Here is a 21,736-nt window from a genome sequence, read left to right on the forward strand (position 1 = left end):
AAGGCAGGGATGAAAAACAAAAACGCAAAAATTTAAAACCCTCCGGGGCTGAAAGGGTTAAAGGGGTTGTCTCATCTCAGACAATGGGGGCATATCACTAGGATACTATATATAGAACAGAGCCCCGAAAGTGATGGAGGGTTCACTTCGCATGCGCAGCCGCCCTCTATTCATTTCTATGGGGCCGCCGAAAATAGCTGAGAAGTAAATCGGAGCAGTAGCCGGTCATGCGCGGTGCTCTCCCATTCACTACTATGGGGAGAGCATTTAAACGTGCGCCGCGTAGGAACATACTGGGGTGCTGGAACACTCCCTCTGCTGGTAGTCCCAGCACAATGGTATACATGTAGGCCAGCCCAGCCCAGTATACAGCCTTACCTGCCTGGGGTATACATGTGGGCCAGGCCAGCCCAGTATACAGCCTTCCCTGCCTGGAGTATACATGTGGGCCGGGCCAGGCCAGCCCAGTATACAGCCTTACCTGCCTGGGGTATACATGTGGGCCAGGCCAGCCCAGTATACAGCCTTCCCTGCCTGGGGTATGTGTGTGGGCCAGGCCAGCCCAGTATACAGCCTTCCCTGCCTGGGGTATACGTGTGGGCCAGACCAGCCCAGTATACAGCCTTTCCTGCCTGGGGTATACATGTGGGCTAGGCCAGCCCAGTATACAGCCTTCCCTGCCTGGGTTATACATGTGGTCAGGCCAGCCCAGTATGCAGCCTTCCCTGCCTGGGGTATACGTGTGGGCCAGACCAGCCCAGTATACTGCGTTTCCTGCCTGGGGTATACATGTGGGCCAGGCCAGCCCAGTATACAGCCTTACCTGCCTGGGGTATACATGTGGGCCAGGCCAGCCCAGTATACAACCTTACCTGCCTGGGGTATACATGTGGGCCAGGCCAGCCCAGTATACAGCCTTCCCTGCCTGGGGTATACATGTGGGCCAGCCCAGTATACAGCCTTCCCTGCCTGGGGTATACATGTGGGCCAGGCCAGCCCAGTATACAGCCTTCCCTGCCTGGGGTATACATGTGAGCCAGCCCAGCCCAGTATACAGCCTTCCCTGCCTGGGGTATACATGTGGGCCAGGCCAGCCCAGTATACAGCCTACACTGCCTGGGGTATACATGTGGGCCAGGCCAGCCCAGTATACAGCCTTACCTGCCTGGGATATACATGCGGGCCAGGCCAGCCTATTATACAGCCTTCCCTGCCTGGGGTATACATGTTCAATTAATTCATTTTTGTCATAATCGCCCAGCCCTAGATGTAAACCATGGCTATCCACACAAGGCTGCTACAGTCCTGATCAAAAGTTTAAGACCACTTGAAAAATTGCAAAAAATCATATTTTACATTGTTGGATCTTAACAAGGTTCCAAGTAGAGCTTCAACATGCAACAAGAATTAATGAGAGTGAGACAAAAAAAAATTTGAGCATTCAATTAATTGAAAATAACGATTAAACTGAAACAGGCTGTTTTTCAGCTGATCCAAATTTTAGGACCACATCCATTTAAAAGGCCAAACTGTGCAAAGATGTGGATTCATTGTCATTTTCTGTCAGGTAGTCACACGTTGTGATGGCAAAAGCAAAAAAACTCTCCCTTTTTGCACGTGGTCGTGTTGTTGAATTGCATAAGCAGGGTCTCTCACAGCGCGCCATCGCTGCTGAGGTGGGACGCAGTAAGACAGTCGTTTGGAATTTCTTAAATGATCCTGAGGGTTATGGAACAAAAAAGTCAAGTGGAAGACCCAAAACAATTTCATCAGCACTGAGCCGGAGGATCCAATTGGCTGTCCGTCAAGACACTGGACGATCCTCGACCCAAATTAAGGCCCTTACTGGTGCTGACTGCAGCCCCATAACCATCAGACGGCATTTGAGACTGAAGGGCTTTAAAAACAAAAAACGTCTTCAAAGACCTCGTCTCCTTGAACGCCACAGAACTGCTCGTTTGGCGTTATGGCGCTCCCTCTACTGTGGCGCGTAGAAAACATCTCAGGTGGGATCTGCTTGTCATGCCAGTAACGTTGGAAACCATCAGGACCATCAAGGTGACATTTTTTCTCATCAGAGAATAAAACTTTCTTCCACCTTTGAATGTCCCATGTTTGGTGCTAAACATGGGACATTCAAAGGTGGAAGAAAGTTTTATTCTCTGATGAGAAAAAATGTAACCTTGATGGTCCTGATGGTTTCCAACGTTACTGGCATGACAAGCAGATCCCACCTGAGATGTTTTCTACGCGCCACAGTAGAGGGGGCGCCATAACGGTCTGGTCTGCTTTTTCCTTCAGTGAAACAATGGAGCTACAGGAAGTGCAGGGGGGTCAAACGGCCGCTGGCTATGTCCAGATGTTGCAGAGAGCATTCCTCATGACTGAGGGCCCTCCTCTGTGTGGTAACGACTGGGTTTTTCAACAGGACAACGCTACAGTACACAATGCCCGCAGGACAAGGGACTTCTTCCAGGAGAATAACATCACTCTTTTGGCCCATCCTGCGTGTTCCCCTGATCTAAATCCAATTGAGAACCTTTGGGGATGGATGGCAAGGGAAGTTTACAAAAATGGACAACAGTTCCAGACAGTAGATGGCCTTTGTGCGGCCGTCTTCACTACTTGGAGAAATGTTCCCACTCACCTCATGGAAACGCTTGCATCAAGCATGCCGAAACAAATTTTTGAAGTGATAAACAATAACGGAGGAGCTACTCATTACTGAGTTCATGTTTGGAAGTTGGATTTCTGTTTTGGGGGGTTTAGTTTTTTTCTGGAGGTGTGGTCCTAAACTTTTGATCAGCTGAAAAACAGCCTGTTTCAGTTTATTCGTTGTTTTCATTAAATTGAATGCTCAAAAAATGTTTCACTCCCATTTCTTCTTGTTGCATGTTGAAGCTCTACTTGGAGCCTTGTTAAGATCCAGCCATGCTAAATATGATTTTTTGCCATTTTTCAAGTGGTCTTAAACTTTTGATCAGGACTGTACTAATGCGGTCACAATAAATCTAAAGTGTGTAGCTTTGATAAGGTCAGAGAAAGTTTTAGTTTATATTTTACTGACAGAATGTATAATACATGTAATAAATTGGGCATTTTGTGTAACCTGTGGAAAACACTATGTGGGGTGTATGAATGGCCCTTTTATAACCGTCTGAGTGATGTGACAAATCCGAGTGTGTTCTATGTCTCCATTATCCCAAAACTTTTAAGAGAGGACTACATGGGGATGTTTTTACTTTTTCATTCTTGGACATGAAAAGTTGTTTAAACCAGTCGAGAGAAGAACCAGAAAGCTCCTAAACACAATCCTATTGGATGTTATGGGAATGAGACAACCATAGGGGCCAAAGGAGTTACCCGAATGTTTAATACTGATGACCTATACTTGGCACCCCCACCAATCAGCTGAAGATAGGTCATCACTTTTAGGGCTCGTTCACACGACCGTATGGCTTTTTCAGTGTTTTGCGGGCCGTTTTTAACGGATCCGTTTTTCAGTTTTTTGTTTCAGTAGTGTTTCCGGTTCCGTTCCGTTTTTCCCTATGACATATACAGTATACAGTAATTACTAGGGATCGACCGATTATCGGTTTTACCGATATTATCGGCCGATATTCAGGATTTTGAACGTTATCGGTATCGGCATCTATTTTGCCGATATACCGATAACGTATTGGGAACACAGAACGCGCTGCTGTCAGCGCTCTCTGTGTTCCCTCCGCAGCACAGGGGAGAAGGAAGCAGTGTCTCCCTCCCCCTGTGCTGCTGCTGCCGCTGCCGCCGCCGCCAATGACAGGAGAGAAGACAAGAGAAGGGGAGGGGCTGTGGCCACCGCTCCATCAATGAAGATGAGTCTTTCATTAATTCATATACAGGAGGCGGGAGCTGGCTGCAGAATCACATAGCCGGCTCCCGACCTCTATGAGCGGTATCTGTGGTCTGCGGTAGTTAACCCCTTAGCTGCCGCTGATCGCATCTACCGCTCATAGAGGTCGGGAGCCGGCTATGTGATTCTGCAGCCAGCTCCCGCCTCCTGTATATGAATGAGAGACTTATCTTCATTGGTGGCGCAGTGCACCCCCCACCCCCGTCCCAATAGTGAAAACATTGGTGGCGCAGTGCGCCCCCCCCCCCTCCCAAGCCCCCCCCCCCTCCCAGTATCAATCACTGGTGGCAGTGGCCACAGGGTCCCCTCTCCCCTGCTCCTCCGATCGGAGCCCCAGCAGTGTAAGCCTGGGGCTCCGATCTGTTACCATGGCAGCCAGAATGCTATTGAAGCCCTGGCTGCCATGTTCAGCTCCATGCTGCTGTGTGCACAAAGCACAGAGCAGCAGGGACAGTGTGAGATCCTATTCACCCTGATAGATCTCTATCAGGGTGAATAGGACAAGGGTTCTAGTCCCTAAGGGGGCTAAAAGTTAGTAAAACAAAACAAAAAAAAAAACACAAAAATATTAAGTATAAATGAAAAAGATTTACAAAAAAAAATAATAATAATACACGTTAACAATAAACATTAATTTTCAGCAGATTTGTGTAGGAAATTATTTTTTTCTCAAAAATGAAAATTCCCAGAAAATCGGTATAAATTATCGGCTATCGGCCTGAAAATTCACAAATTATCGGTATCGGCCCTAAAAAATCAATATCAGTCAATCCCTAGTAATTACATAGAAAAAAATTGGTCTGGGCATAAAATTTTCAATAGATGGTTTCACAAAAACGGAACGGATACGGAAGACATACGGAGTACATATACGGAACTCAAATAACGGCCAGTATACGGGACGCAAAAAACGTTTGTGTTAACGAGCCCTTAAACACTTGGACAACCCCTGTGCTTTTATTGTGTAAAAAAAAAGATTTGATACATATGCAAATTAACCCGAGATGAGTCAGAGCTGGAAAATATGACTCTTCTCTGGTCACACAAGTAAGATATGACTCTCTTATGTTAATTTGCATATTTATCAAATCTTTTTTTTTTACACAATAAAAGCACACAGAGCTATGGGGACTGGGTATTGCGGATGTGCTAGCGGCCATCTAGCAACCCGTGTCCTCAGCTCTATACCCAAAATCCCGGTGACAGGTTCCCTTTAAACTCCCAACATGACCTTGCTTACTATTAGACTGAGTGCATGTTTAGGGCTGTTTGTAATGCAACTGTCATCACACTACATAATAAAGGTATATGATTTAGCTATTCTGCTCTTATATTGTGGTCATATTGGAACTTTTTGTGCCTTTTTTATGTTGTAGTGGATTTTGATATGCTGGTCATATGACCAGACAGACCACGAGTTGTGGGCGGTGTCCAGGTCATGTGCCCAACATTTTAGCACTTAAAGTAGACAGCGCTCAAGCCAATTTAGCTATAATTAAAGGGGTTATCCAGGAAAAGACAAAGATGACTTGACAAAGGCTACATGTAGCCGAAACGTTGCAATTTTTGTACACCGTACCATGGAGGTCTGAATAAAGAAGTTATCTGTTTGGAGATGCTGCTGTAGCCCACTTTTTTACTACTTATCATTAGGATAAGTCCTCATTGATCAAAAAGTTGGATATACTCCAAAATGAAATCACAATAAAATAGGATTTTCGAATATGGTGACATAATTGGATTTTTTAAAAAGTGGTAAAGCATAACAACATACATTTGGTATCTCCATAATTGTATGTACCTGCAGAATAGACTAAGGCCTCTTTCACACGGCCGTTTTTTTTTCCCGTTTACTGGCCGTTTTTTGCGGTCCGTATACGGTCCGTATACGGAACCATTGATTTCAATGGGTCCGCAAAAAAAACGGAATGTACTCCGTATGCATTCCGTTTCCGTTTTTCCGTTCCGTTTTAACATAGAACATGTCCTATTATTGCCCGCAAATCACAGTCCGTGGCTCCATTCAAGTCAATGGGTCCGCAAAAAAACGGAACACATACGGAAATGCATCCGTATGTCTTCCGTTTCCGTTCCGTTTTTTGCTGAACCATCTATTGAAAATGTTATGCCCAGCCCAATTTTATCTATGTAATTACTGTATACTGTATATGCCATACGGAAAAACGGAACAGAAACGGAAACACAACGGAAACAAAAAACGGAACAACGGATCCGTGAAAAACGGATCGCAAAACACTGAAAAAGCCATACGGTCGTGTGCAATAGGCCTAAGTAAGTTGTACCGCATGGTGTGCACTCCAGAATTGCTACTCATCCCTCAGGCCAAAAACCAGAATAAAAAGTGATACGTACTCTAAAATGGCACCAATGAATTCTGCAGGCTGTCAGAATAAGATGAAACAAAAAAAAAAAAATTGTTTTAAAAGGAATTGTTGGCAATAATGTGGTAAAACATAAAAAAGTCTAGAAATGTTATTTTTAATTATCACCTTAATTGCATAGACCTGCAGAATAAAGTTAACTTGCCAATTATACTACACAGAATGTTGTGAAAATTCTGAAATGCTGTTATTTTATTTTTTTGTTCATTCTGCCTCCCATAAAAATGGAATAAAAAGTGATCAAAAAGACCTATATATCCCAAAATGGTAGCAACCAGTCAGCTAAAAAATTCAAAATGTTATAAGCTCTTAAAATATGGCTACATAAAAGATAAAGATAACGTTATTTATACCACACAGTGGGTCCAGCAAAATGTATGAAATGATGAAATTGCTTTTTTTCCCCCATTCCTACAGAAAGAGTTAATAAAAGTTAATTAGTTATATGTACCCTAAAATAGTCCAGTTGAAAAGTACAAATTATCCTACAAACAAATAAGCCATACAATTATGTAGACTGAAAACTAAAAATGTTACAGCTCTTACAATGCAAAGAAGGAAAAATGAAAAATAGTTGTTTTATCCTAAAGGCCCAAATAGACTGGTCCTGAAGGGGTTAAAGAGGTAACTCTCTATTCCAAATATCCCAGTCAGGATGAGTCCTCTATTCCGTTATAAATGTCAAGCAATCTAGGACTCATTATTTTATTTATTATTCCTATCAATAAAGCCGTGCAGGCAAGCTTTGAAATCCATTTAATAAATGAATGATTTGAAGGTTGTGAATGCCCTTTGACGTGGCTACAGGCCTAGGTATGAAAGGGTGTTAGACGGGTCTCTGCACTGAATTTATTTGGTTTATACCATGGGATCTGGCAGATATTTTCTCAGTGCTCCAGCAATCGTTATCTCTGGGGCAGTGATGGCCAGTTCGCAGTGTTCGCCGATGAAAACATGCGATCTGCCATCTTTATTCCCAAGTCCGGCGATGCAGAGGTAAGTCCTTGCCTTCATCTGGCTGTTCTCGGAACTGCCTGCTCCCGGTGACCACATGTGTTTCAGAGCGGCTCGCGGCGCAGGCACAGGTAAGGACTTACCTCTGCATCGCCGGACTTGGGAATAAAGATGGCAGATCGCATGTGTTCGTCGGCGAACACTGCGAACTGGCCATCACTGCTCTGGGGTCCTACTCCTTTCTACGCTGACTTCGAATGGTTACACTTTATATACTACCTACGGTATTTAGTGCCTAGGTGGGTAGCACTGCGCATGTTTCATCATTTCCATTGTATGTTGAGTTTCAGATTGTGATGATTTGTTCTCCTGCATGTTTCTGTTTCAGAGTATGAACCAGAAATAAAGAAGAATCAAGAGATTGTATCAGGGATTGAGAAGTTAACGGTAGGTGTTTAAATAATGATGTACCTACAGTAGCCTATGTACAGCCTATAATCTGTGTGCCTCCTTATAGAATCAAAGGCTTATGGAATGCTGTGGATGCTGTACTGTATTGTCGTTGCATACAGTTTCTCTTTTTCTTCTTCTACATAAGGCTACATGCACACGACCGTGCCGTTTTTTGCGTTCCGCAAACCGCGGATCCGCAAAAAACGGAAGCCGCCCGTGTGCCTTCCACATTTTGCGGAACGGAACGGGCGGTTCATTGTAGAAATGCCTATTCTTGTCCGCAAAACGGACAAGAATAAGACATGCTATATTTTTTTGGCGGGGCCACGGAACAGTGCAACGGATGCGGACAGCACACGGAGTGCTGTCCGCATCTTTTGCGGCCCCATTGAAGTTAATCGGTCCGCATCCGAGCCGCAAAAAGGGCGGCTCGGATGTGGACCAAAACAACGGTCGTGTGCATGAGGCCTAATTCTTGGGCTGACGGCTGATGATTGGCCTGCCTAACCACTCTACCGACCTGCCGACAAACGAGTATACTCTTATTTGTTGGCCGATCAGATCTTTAAGCATTCAGAGGAGTACGCCGCACAGAGACAGCTCACACGCACGCCACTGGATATCGGGTAGGTGAAGGACTTAGATCGGTCTGATATACACGGCTTTAGTGCCTGATGATTAATGATTTGAATAGTCACGATCATAGTATACATATGCAACCTATGCCTGCCTGCATACACACTTATACCTGTTTTATATTGGAGAAAGGAATGATCACAGGGCTGGATATAGCTTTAAATAATACATGCTGATCCAGGCCCTGCTCTCACAACACCCTCCATGTGAATGCAGGCATCCAAACAATTTAGATCTGTTACTAGTAAATGCATTGTGAACTGCCTCTAGAGGCACACTGTATGGGCTCTACATGTATGTTTGTATGTTTGTTTTATGTCATAATAAAAATTTAACTTTATTAGGTAAACATGTTGTACCGATTCTCTTTGTTGAAACAGAAATTGTAGTTTGTTGGTAGTATATCTCCGGGATGTGCTATCGACAATAGGCAAACTATTTGTATAGTGTGCACCATCATTCGTTCCCCATTGTAAATCTTCGCTCCTTATGGCCCATTACTGTATGTATATCTTTTTGCAGATGAGGATAGTGCCTATGGATGAAGGCTGGTTCATGATGTAGTAGTCTACACTTAATACTTGTGTAGTTTACAAATCCAAAAAGATGAGGCAGCACTCATCCAGTGTACGAGCAGCGTTTCAGTCCCTCAATGAGACCAGTTTCAAGTTTCACTTTGATTTGGATTATTTGGAGTGCTGCTTCCTCTTTTTTGGACTTGGTTGCTGAATTCAGGTATTGGGTCCAGTCTCTTTTCCATTCATCTGCTTTGACCGTGCGGCTCGACTGAGTACATTTATCTGTAGTGTAGCTCCATACCAGGGATCAGCAACCTCCAGCTCTCCAGTTGTTCTGAAACTACAACTCCTAGAATCCTCCTTTCACTTGTATGGGAGTTACAAGAACAGCTGAGCAAGTGTGCATGCTGGGAGTTGTAGTTTCACAGCAGCTGGAGTGGCGAAGGTTTCTGATCTTTGTTCTATACTGAGAATTCAGATTGTGCACGGATCATCAGGTGGGCACATTCCGATTTAGAATGCATTAGGGCAAAACTGTTCCATTTTGGACCCTTTGTGAGAGCCCATGACGGATCTCACAAACGGAAAGCCGAAACGCGAGTGTGAAAGTAGCCTAAGCCGGCCTGTCTCCTTCCCCGTCCATGCCATGCCCACTTTTTTAGACCTGGCGTGAGCAGGGGAAAAAAATCACAGATTCTGCTGCACCTTGGCGTGCGACAGAATCTGTGCCAGATATACGCAACAAAAGTGGCATATATCTGGTCATAAATGACCCCCGTAATTTTCACTGACCAAAACACTGATGTGTGAATAAGGCCTCATGCACACGGCTGTTGTTTGGGTCTGTATCCGAGCTGCCGTTTTCCATTGCTCCGTTTTGTGGACCCGCAAAAAAAATGCGGACAAGAATATGCATTTCTACAATGGGCCACCTGTTCCGTTCCACAAATTGCGGAAGGCACACGGGTGTCTTCCGTTTTTTTGCGGATCCGCGGTTTGCGGGCCGCAAAAAACGGAACGGTCGTGTGCATGAGGCCTAAGGCTTAAATCTTTAACTGCCACCAGCCATATGCTCTGTAAAAGCTACAGGGAGAGAGCTCCAGTAGAAAGGACACAGGCTCCGAGCTGTTAGGCTGAACATAATCTCTGGATCCATGTGAGGTCCTGGCCCTGTGCTAGTTCTAGCTTAGTTGTAAAGAGATTGTCATGTACCATATGATGTCTGATTTTAATTTTTACATTCACAATCATGGTATAACCCCTTTAAGAGATCATGGATGAATGCAGCATGGCATTACTGCATTGAAATTGAAGGTGAGACAATGGAGGACATTTATCAATGCTTTTACGCCAATTGTGGCATAAAAAAGTCACACTTTATGGCGCACGGCATCTATGCACCATAATTTGAAACTTTTTTAGCTTATCGACACTTTTCTGAAGTGCCGAGAAAAAGGGGCATGGCTTAGTGGAAGGGGACGGGGTGCTACCACCACATTTACTTTAACTTTCGCCAGAAAGTGGCGAAAGTTATAGCTGAAGTATACGCCAGCCTGTAGCTTGTGTAGACTTCACTTTCTGGCACACAGCAGGGCAGAGATTCTTCTGATTTTGTTTACAGGATTCTGCCTCTTAACAAATCAGGCGCATCTCCGCCAGTCTAGATATATCTCCCCCAATGGCCGATATTTACTAATGAGAGTGCACCTAAATTTTGGTGCGTCTAGGTTTTGAGAAATACGGAAATGGAATGCACACAGAGTCCTGTAACTTCAGTTTTTTTTGCTGACCCATTGAAATGAATGGTTACGCATAAAGTCCACAAAAAAACAAAAAACTGAACGGACACGGAAAGGAAATGCGTTCGTGTGCATGAGCCCTTTGTAAACCAAAACCAGGATTGGAGCCCCACAGACATAAAGTATAAGGCCTCCTGCACACGACCGTATGGCTTTTTTCAGTGTTTTGCGGTCCGTTTTAAACGGATCAGTTTTTCAGTTTTTTGTTTTAGTAGTTTTTCCGTTCCGTTTTTCCGTTTGGTTTCCGTTTTTTGCGGATCGGAAACGGATGCATAGCATATACGGTAATTGCATAGAAAAATATATTTTCAATAGATGGTTCCGTAAGAAACGGAACGGATACAGCATAAGGATGCATTCCGTATCCGTTCCGTTTTTTTTTACAGCCCCATTGACTTGACTTGAACGTGATTTGCGGGCAATAATAGGACATGTTCTATCTTGGAACGGAAATACGGAAACAGAATGCATACGAAGTACATTCAGTTTTTTTTTTGCGGACCCATTGAAATGAATGGTTCCGTATAGGGAACGCAAAAAACGAAACGGAAACGCAAAAAAAATATGTTTGTGTGCAAGAGGCCTAAAGGGAAAGATCTGCTCCTGTTCTGTGTTTAGAGCTGCACCTGGTTTTGTCTTAAAATCACTGACTGAACACTGACGTGTGAATGAGGCATTATACCTATGTATATACTGCAATGTGGTGTATGATGGCGCACCTACACCGTGTTCAATTGGGCCTCATGCACACGACCATTGTTTTATTCCGTGTCCGTTAACTCGGCTAATGCACCATTTGCCATCCGCGTCCGTGATCCGTGGTTCCAGTCCATCAAAAAAATATAACCTGTCCTATTTTTTTCGCGGAAAATGGTTTGCGGACCCATTCTAGTCAATGGGACCGTGAAAAAACGCGGAGGCACACAAGATTGTCATCCGCGTCCGTTTTTTTCCTATCATTTGCATGGCAAACTTGACTTAGAATTTTTTTAACTTTCCTTCATGTCTGGTGATCCTCCAAAAATAAAGGAAGACACACGGAAACAAAAACGTAAACGGATCACGGAACAACTGAACCCCATTTTACGGAACGGAACACAACAACGGTCGTGTGCATGAGGCCTTACAGTTTTGCACTGTGCAATAACACCCTTTTTTGTTCTTTTATGAACTTTTAGAGTCTCATTACCCAGAGGTATTTTTAACCGCATGTAGGCTCGGCTGATGGCAGAAGTAAATGGCACATAATTGGGGAGATATGTTGAGTTTTGCTTTGTACGTAAACAAGACGTCAAACCAATTAAATATTTCAGTAATCCTTTGTTGACTTTCGTCTTTCCCATTGAGAAGCAGCTCTCTGTTTACTGCTCCTCTTATTAGACATCATCTGTATTTTCTCTGTATAAATTATTCATGCTTCTATAATCACTTTATTAATGGACCTAAGATGGCTTTTAAAGTACACGCCTCCTCTCCACCGTGCAGCAGAGAGATGTTTATGGGGATTTTTTTACCTTCCATGTTTTGTGTTTGCCCTTCACAGAATATGTAGTATTTACTTTAGCTTTTCTGTTTCATATAAAGAATAAGCGTCCAAAACAAGGAGAGACGTTCAGCTTACCATAAAGAAGTGATAGCCTTTATTCTTTAAAGAGATAAAATGCACACAGCGTTAGCGTCTACGCGTTTCGGATCTTAAAATGTGGCCCTTGCTCATAAATAAACATGTTTGCTTTCGTGGTAACTTTTTGGGCCTTGTGCACAATACCCTAATACTGCTCCCTATGCAGGAACTAAAGACACAAGAAGGAAGGCTGGGTTACTGGATACTGGGACGCGTTTTCTGGACAGATAAAAATGCATTTGCTACTGTTTAGCATCCCAAAATCTCTGAGAAATCTGATGCTTATGGCCCCTCTGATTTTTTGCATGGGGACATAAAGAGCATTCTCATCTTAGACAGAGAATATGCAGTGTTCACCTCTGGGCCTGCACCTATCGCCAGTATGGAGACTGGAGAGGTGGCCGTTGAAGGGGCAGGCATACTCAGCCTATAGAAGTGAATGGCCACCTCGACACTCATTGTCTGCCTGAATACAGCAGCCATCTGCCATCTCACCAGGCAGGTCAGGGCACCCCTGTGCTGAAAATAAGTGTGAGCTCCAGCGGTGGGTCCTGCGTCTATCAGAAATGTATTGCCTATCCATCCCTTTATTGGGAATACACCTTTAATCATCTAAACTAACAAACATCTATGCATGCTACAGTGAAAGAAAGCCTCCCCCCCCCCCCGAGCCAAAACATAACAAAACTTATGAATGTCACTTTATGTCACCTATAGTGAGCTGTTTCTTCCCACAGGTAGGGAATATTGTTACCCAGAAATGAGCTTCTCAAAAAATAAATATAAATATTAATTATTATTGGTATCCTTCCTCATTATGGTTTTGCAGTCAGTCATACAGTGTACAAATAACCGTACAACAGTATGGTGTTCAAATAACAGTGCCGTAAACTGACCAGATAATGCTAACATATGTTGACCAAATATATAAAGTAGTGTACTAGCAGGACTATCCAATGTCCAAATCAGAGGTCATTTCAATATTTGTGCCCGGTGCAAACTCTGATGGCTGATGTGCACACCTACAGGTTGTACACCCCTGAGGCCATCCCTGAATATGTGTCTCTAAGTATCTTTAGAAGGTATTGTCCGAAAATTGATTCACTAGAGTATGATAATCCTGTAGACGTACTTCTCAAAAATATGTTTAACTGCCTATATAAAGTACGTTAAAAACACTTTATTCAATAATGTTAAAATTAAATCTCCACACGAATAGGCTTGATGGGGTGAATTGGAATATATCAGACTAGTAATATGCTGATTCCTAACAACACCCTACCACAAGAACTCCTTTATGTTTAGGAGTATGTAAATAGTGATATAAATCCTCTAATGATCCTAAAAGGATATTGCTCACACTGCACGTTACGGGGCTATGGACCCTTTAATCAGTGCTGTATAGGATCCCATATTTGGATGGTAAATCCCTGGTAAGCTTAATATCAAGGAGACTCCTTTATATTTAGGAGTGGATGAGATGCTAGACCTAATCCTGCGATGATCCTAAAAGAAACCAATAGCACTATATATATACAGGGCTGTAGATCCTTTAAACAGTTGCTATATGGGATCCCACACTTGGAGGATTTATCACTACTAGGGTCAAAATTAGAAGCGAGAGTCAGTCTGCATATGTTTCCTACGCTGCAGTGAATTGCTTGACGCATTTCCCTATCCAACTATTGTTGGTATGTTCATCAAGAGCATTAGACCAAGTGCTTTGGCCGACGCCATGTATTGTAACCCTGATGGTGGGTATACAACAACTATGCCAAGCACTTTAAAGTCCACTGACTGAAGAGATGCTGCACGCTTCTGATATCGTGCGTGCAGCAAACGAGCCTCCAGCATATATTGGCCGTGACGCGCGCGAGGTATGCGCTTGTTTAAATGGAGAAAACTCCTCCCCTCCACTTGCCAAGCCTCTGAGAGGCATTCAATAGGTGCACGTTCGCTGCATGACCGCGCCCACTGCTGTCATCATCACAAAGGGACGGACAGCCTACTACACTGTCATCAGCGTCAGCTCCGCCTGCTCCCAGCGTTTATTCGTCGCTATGGCAAGGGGGAGTGTAAGCTTGTGATGTTTGCTTGAGTCACCAAACAGGCGGGGATAAACTACCCACGGAATAACTTCAAAGTACAGGTAATCCCAGTGTATGAATATTCGGAACTTATATTTATAGACATGAGTGGTTGCCAAAGTGGAAACAAGGAGAGTCCATCCCAAAACAGGGGAAATAATTATATATATAAAGACAAATACAGCTTGGGTAACAGGTGGTGTTATTCTATACAGTCCCTATAGAATCCCCATGACTCGCAAAAGCGACCTAATTGCTAGGGATATAAGGGACATGTTAGAGTACCAATTCATAGATGTATATAGAAAATAGTGAACAAATTAAGGCTACTTTCACACTTGCGTTGTTCTTTTCCGGCATAGAGTTCCGTCACAGGGGCTCTATACCGGAAAAGAACTGATCAGGTATGTCCCCATGCATTCTGAATGGAGAGTAATCCGTTCAGTTTGCATCAGTATGTCTTCAGTTCAGTCGTTTTGACTGATCAGGCAAAAGAGAAAACCGTAGCATGCTACGGTTTTATCTCCGGCTAAAAAAAACTGAAGACTTGCCTGAATGCCGGATCAGGCATTTTTTCCCATAGGAATGTATTAGTGCCGGATCCGGCATTCAGAATACCGGAATGCCGGATCCGTCCTTCCGGTATGCGCATGCGCAGACTGAAAAAAAGGTGAAAAAATAAATGCCGGATCCGTTTTTGCCGGATGACACCGGAAAGACGGATCCGGCATTTCAATGCATTTTTTCGACTGATCAGGCATTTTTAAGACTGATCAGGATCCTGATCAGTCTTACTAATGCCATCAGTTAGCATACATTTTGCCTGATCCGGCAGGCAGTTCCGGCGACGGAACTGCTTGCCGGATCTCTCTGCCGCAAGTGTGAAAGTAGCCTAAGAACCCAAAATCCTGGATAGGTTCCACATATAATGAGAAGAGAGAGACATGAAAAGGAGTACGGTCAAAGTATTCAGATTAGGGACAGGAGAAATTAAATCACATGTAAGATAAGGGGGAAGGATTCATTCAATGAAACTTGCGTATGAAATCGCATCATTAAGGCCTTTGGGCTTAGGCCTCATGCACACGGAAGGTTTTTTTTGCGGTCCGCAAAACGGATTTCCGTTGTTCCGTGATCTGTGACCGTTTTTTCGTCCGTGGGTCTTCCTTGATTTTTGGAGGATCCACGGACATGAAGAAAAAGTCGTTTTGGTGTCCGCCTGGCCGTGCAGAGCCAAACGGATCCGTCCTGACTTACAATGCAAGTCAATGGGGACGGATCCGTTTGACGTTGACACAATATGGTGCAATTTGATTTGTAACGTTAGTATTTTTTGGCGCAAATTATGCCATTATTGATGAATGTCCCCCAATGAGTCATCTCCAGGAACCAGTTTCCTCTGATGTATATTGCTGTTGTAAAACATAGTTATGAGTAGAGCTGCTCAATCATAATCCTTAACCCCATAATCATTAACAGTAGGCCTCATGCACACGGCCGTTGTTTTGGTCCGCATCCGAGCCGCAGTTCTGGCGGCTCGGATGCGAACCCATTCACTTGAATGGGGCAGCAAAAGATGCATACAGGACTCCGTGTGCGGTCCGCATCCGTTTCTCCGTTCCGTGGTTCGCAAAAAAAATATAACCTGTCCTATTCTTGTCCGCAGTTATATTAAACGCTGTCTGTGCCGTTCCGCAAAATTGCAGAACGCACACGGATGCCATCCGTGTTTTGCGGACCGCAAAACACACAACGGCCGTGTGCATGAGGCCTAAATAGAATAAAATCTACAGTCAGAAAATGAAAAGACATTAGAAGAAGTAAATATGTTTCAGTATCTGATTTTAAATCAAAAAAATGTTTAATGGGTTGTCTCATCATACACTTTCATAGCATATCAATTAGATATTTAAAGGGAACCTGTCACCAGGATTTTGTGTATAGAGCTGAGGACATGGGTTGTTAGATGAGCGCTAGCACATCCGCTATACCCAGTCCCCATAGCTCTGTGTGCTTTTATTGTGTAAAAAAACCGATTTGATACATATGCAAATTAACCTGAGATGTGTCCTGTAGGTGAGATGACTCGGGGACAGGACTCATCTCAGGTTAATTTGCATATGTATCAAATCAGTTTTTTTACACAATAAAAGCACACAGAGCTATGGGGACTGGGTATTGCGGATGTGCTAGCGGCCATCTAGCAACCCATGTCCTCAGCTCTATACACAAAATCCCGGTGACAGGTTCCCTTTAAGACTGACTATGGGGCTTGATTACTGGGTCAAACAGATGCTGAGAAACCAGTGCCTGGACCCATTTTCTGGTTGTGCCTGTGCAGTAATACTTAATGCAAAGGGTTTCTGAGCTTAAAAAAAAATTGTATGCCACACGTGACCACAGCAGCCAATCATCGCCTCAGTGATCTCCTGCATTGTACTCCGAGGCCAGTGATTGGCATTGGTCACATGGCGGTATACATCATTGCCGCAGCTAAAAACATGGAATAGTGGAGGGGGTTTTGAATAGTGAGTATAATTTTTTTAATTATTTTATTAACTTTACGTGCTTTTACAAATAAATTTTTTAAGTTGGACAGCTCCTTTAGAGTGTCACTGGACTTTCAAAGAATGTTAGCGAAATATTAAAGGTTTTGATCAGTGGAGGTCTTAGTGCTGAGAACCCCCACCAATCGTTAAAACGTGGAAAGAGAAGTGCTGCACATATCACGATGTCAATAGAAAGTCTATGGGCCACCTCAATTCTGTTTCCTGCAGTGAGAAGAGAGAGCTTGCTATGTGAGTGCGTCTTTCTCCTCGTTCTAGCAGTCAGTAGGTGTCTCAGACCCTAACCACTCAAAACCCTTCATATATTGCCATGACATATCAAAAGTTTTTGAAAACCCTTGAAATCAATGGAAGATCTGGTGGCATGATGGTTGGCATATGTGGACCTTCTCTTTCAGGAGTGGCTGGATAGTGACCCCCATTCTTAGGGCTAGTAGGGGGTCTAACTACTAACTTTTGTGGTACAGTATATCACACTGATATGCCATAAAGGTCTTTAGTGGAGAAAATAATCTGTGCTGTAATTCCTGTTGGAAGTAACTCAGGATAAGGGTACTTTTACACTCGGGGCAGGACGGATCCGAAAGGCTGTTCACCCTGTCGGATCCGTCCTTCCGCTATTTCGCTGGACCGATGCACCATCCCTATTGACTATAATGGGGACGGGGCGGAGCTCCGGCGCAGTACGGCAGTTCGTGGTGAGACGCCGCCGGACTAAAAAGTCAGACATGCAGGACTTTCAGTCCGGCGGCCTTTCGCCGTACTGACCCGGAGCTCCGCCCCCATCCCCATTATAGTCAATAGGGACGGAGCAGCAGTCCGGTGGCACGGCAAAATAGCGGAAGGACGGATCCGACAGGGTGAACAGCCTGTCGGATCCATCCTGCCGCAAGTGTGAAAGTACCCTAAGTAAAGCTTTAAAGAAAAGGAGTCGAATTGTGAAAATAGTTCCAGATTTACTGAATGGCATGTATTCTTTGTACTGCATTGTGCCTAAGTGACAAAAATAATTCGGTCATGTGCAAAATTGAACTGGATTTATTTTTTATCTTTTATATTTCAGGTCTCCAATATTCAGTCCAGAAGTGCAGTGGTATCATGGTCGCCCTGCAATGGGTATCCAAGTGGAGAGAAGTCCAGCAATGGCTTGTCCTATCCCTGTAGTTATGAGGTTGCTTTATCAGACAAAGGGAGAGATGGAAAGTATAAAATAATTTACAGGTAATAAGTTGGGAGCCATATGGTAGCCATGATTTCTATAGCATGGGTGCATTTTATATTTCTAGGTAATGAAGAGAATGCTTTTTATGTGCGCGAGAAATCCTTGTGCTCAATAAGCTTCGTCATTCAATATTTGTCGTCATTTCCCTAAGTAGCGGCCTTGTGCAACCTGCTTATTCCCCTCAGACACGGCCAAGCAGCATAAATGTCATTAAGAGCTGAAACCTTGTGAACGCTGCCTAGAAATATGTTCCATGCATTCAGAATATTTCCAGGCCTTGGCTCGGCGGCCGCTCGCGCTCTGTATCTCTCAATCTGTCCCTCATATTGATGATGATCACAGCTGAGGGCAGAAGCCTGTATTATTCTTCACCCTTTCTATCTCTCACTCTCCACATACAATTTGTCTCCGCAGCGGAGAAGAATTAGAGTGTCATTTGAAGGACCTGAGGCCGGCAACAGATTACCATGTCAGGTGAGTTATAGCTGTGTTGTTCTAGCACAGGGTCTGTCACATTATGCCGCCATAGACCAAAGAGTTTATCCTGAAAAGGATAAAGGATTCAATATCTTATGATGGAATGTAATAGTGGTATAGTATATATAACATGGTAATAAAAATGCAATGGGTCCTGTAAGCAAAACAACTGTGAACATGCAAACAATTGTGTACAGAAACCCCACTACCATTCCCCATTGTGCAAAAAGTTACTGTACCTATGGATGGTATTTAAAGGGTCGTTTGTGAATCAGGTGTTTACACACAATGGGTGAAACCTGTAGGAAAAATGAAAAGTAAACGTTTTCCAATATACTTTGGTATTTAAATGTTCATGTGCCACAGCTTCCCGGCAGCCCACATAGTGCTCACCAGGCCTCAGTGATGTAGCAAAAGGCCAAGCTGTCCAGTTGCTGAAAGCTAAAAGGCATGCATGGGATAGGCATAAGGCCATCCTTCATATAAGATAGGGCCAGGGGCTATCCATAGTATTCAGTATATTGGGCAGACTAGATGGGCCAAATGCTTCTTATCTGCCGACACATTCTAGGTTTCTATGTAAAATGACTTTTTGTCCATAAATACATTGGGGACTTTTAGCGGTTAGTATATTAGGTTTTTTATTTATTTTTTATTTCATTTTTCAGTTTCAATCAGGTTTCTGCTCTCTTTTTCATTTAAAAGACCTCCTGTAGCTATTAAAAGAGAACATTTTGATTGGATGAGTGGAGAGAACAAAAACAAAGATGATCACAGTTAGGCTTCATGCACACGACGGTATGGTTCAGTCCGCATCCGCCAAAAATCTGGATTGGATGCGCACCATTTAATTTTAGTGTGCTGTCTGCACCCGTATGTTCGTTAGAACATATCCTAGTTCTTCCGTTTTGCAGACAAGGATAGGACATTTTGTAGAGGAGTTAGAAAAAAATGGTGGCAATTTGTGAACCGCAAAACCGATATGGTCGTGTGCATGAGGCCTACATACAGCAATTATTAGATTGAATGGTTCTGTTCACACTTTGTATTTTACTTCCATCAGAGGCTTACGTTAGTAGTATTCCGTGACATCTACATTCGATAGAAGTCCCTCACACATGCCACTATGTAGGCATCCAGTGATATACAGTATGTCAGCCACCTACGGTACATTTCTTGCTGTATCTGTACAGGAAAGCATAAGAAACCTCTTTCATAGGGCATCTGTCAACAGGATCATCCATATTAAGCCAGTCATAATGCCTGTTAGGGCTGAACCTGCTGATTAAAACCATGCCCTTCTTCCTTTCATCCATTGCTGAATTTAAGACCAATAAATGTTTTTAAAATTATGCAACTTAAGGCTTAAAGGAGTTGTCTCACTTCAGTAAATGGCATTTATTATGTAGAGAAGGTTAATACAAGGCACTTACTAATGTATTGTGATTGTCCATATTGCATCCTTTGTTGGCTGGATTAATTATTCCATATCACATTATACACTGCTTGTTTCCAGGGCTTACGACCACCCTGTAATCCATCAGTGGTGGTTGTGCTTGCACACTACAGGAGAAAGTGCTGGACTATGTGCACTCCCACGGTCCCGGCCACCAGAGAAGCCTGCGCTGTTTCCTATAGTGTGCAAGCACGACCACCGCTGATGGACTGCAAGGTGGTCGTAACCATGAAAAGAAGCAGTGTATAATGTGATGGAAAAAAGAATCCAGCCAACAAAGGAGGCAATATGGACAATCACAATACATTAGTAAGTGCCTTGTATTAACTTTCTCTACATAATAAATGCCACTTGCTGAAGTGAGACAACCCCTTTAAGGACATGAGGGCATGCCCTAGCACTTGATACACTTTAGCTCCTCCCCTCTACCTCTTTGAGGATTCTTCCTCCACCTGGATACCTGGCTCTGTCATTCAGGTTGAGGGGGGGGGGGGGGGGGGCCGGAGAAGGAGAAAATAGGAGACAGTGTGCACAGATTTTCTAGGGCCCACCCTAGGTGCACTTCAGCTCTAATTTCCATAATTTTAAAGAACTTATTTCTCCTAAATATAGCAATGGATTGAGGGAAGAGAGTTGTGGCTTTAGTCAGCAGGGTCAGCCCTACCAGGGATTATAAGTAATGTAATAGGGTGGTATTTTCTGACAAATATACTTTAAAGCTATCCACACTTTGAGCAGTTTCCAAATTCTGTGGCAACATGTTCTATATTTTTATGCCTTGGATAGTAAAGTAATGTTGTCAGATGTGCTGAAACTGAAGCACAGTCAGTGGCCATGTGTTCTCAGGGATCCACTTATTACATAGACTTATATAGGGAGCATTCCTCCCCTCAGATCTATAGGGTAAATACTTTGAGTTTTGACAACTTTTCTTCATGACTGAGGTGTTCTATACTCCTTATTAATTTGGTTACCCTTTGAACTCTCTCCAGCTCTGTAATCTCTTTTTTTATGAATTGGTGCCCAAAATTGAGCTGCATAGTCAAGATGCTTTTAACATTAGTCCAGTGTGAATTTGACCCGTTTGTGACTACCCTTTGAATATGGTAACAAAGTAACATAGTTTGTATGTTAAAAAGACATTCGTCCATCCAGTTCAGCCTGTTTCCTGCAAATTTGATCCAGAGGAAAGCAAAAAACCCTCATGAGGTAGAAGCCAATTTTTGCTCATTTCAGGGGGGAAGATGCCTTCCCGACTCCAATCAGAATATCTCCCTGGATCAACGACCCCTCTCTAGTAGCCATAGCCTGTAATATTATTACACTCCAGAAATATGTCTTGAACTCTTTTAATTTTATCCAATTTTGTTCTCAGTCACAAATGTACTAAACAAGTTAAAGGTGTTAAAAATATTGTGTATTTGGTATCCACTGGTAGCCCCCTTGTCCTTCAAGTAAATAACTTTGACACAACCTCCTTTTTATAAAGCCAGGCTGGTTGACCATTGTAGGGGTTTTCCCACAATCCAGACTTATCCCCTATCCACAGTATAGAGGATCAATATCTCATTGGTGGGGGTTTGACCACTGGGACCCCATAATTCATGATATTGGGAGTTAATGTTTACATACACAACAAAAATAGAGGA

At 43.4% G+C, this 21,736-nt stretch overlaps 1 protein-coding gene across 2 annotated transcripts in view; it reads left to right on the forward strand.

The window, feature by feature from the left end:
- FNDC3B (fibronectin type III domain containing 3B) overlaps positions 1 to 21,736 on the forward strand; it is a 420,792-nt gene that overhangs the window by 231,715 nt on the left and 167,341 nt on the right. For both annotated transcript variants that reach the window (XM_040428242.1, XM_040428241.1), the window contains exons 7-9: positions 7,637 to 7,695; positions 17,996 to 18,153; positions 18,569 to 18,628. In XM_040428242.1, coding sequence (XP_040284176.1) covers positions 7,637 to 7,695; positions 17,996 to 18,153; positions 18,569 to 18,628 — 277 coding nt within the window. The remainder of the gene's footprint in view (positions 1 to 7,636; positions 7,696 to 17,995; positions 18,154 to 18,568; positions 18,629 to 21,736) is intronic.

This window comes from Bufo bufo, chromosome 4, assembly GCF_905171765.1.
Source record: "Bufo bufo chromosome 4, aBufBuf1.1, whole genome shotgun sequence".
NCBI classification, from domain to species: Eukaryota; Metazoa; Chordata; class Amphibia; order Anura; family Bufonidae; genus Bufo; species Bufo bufo.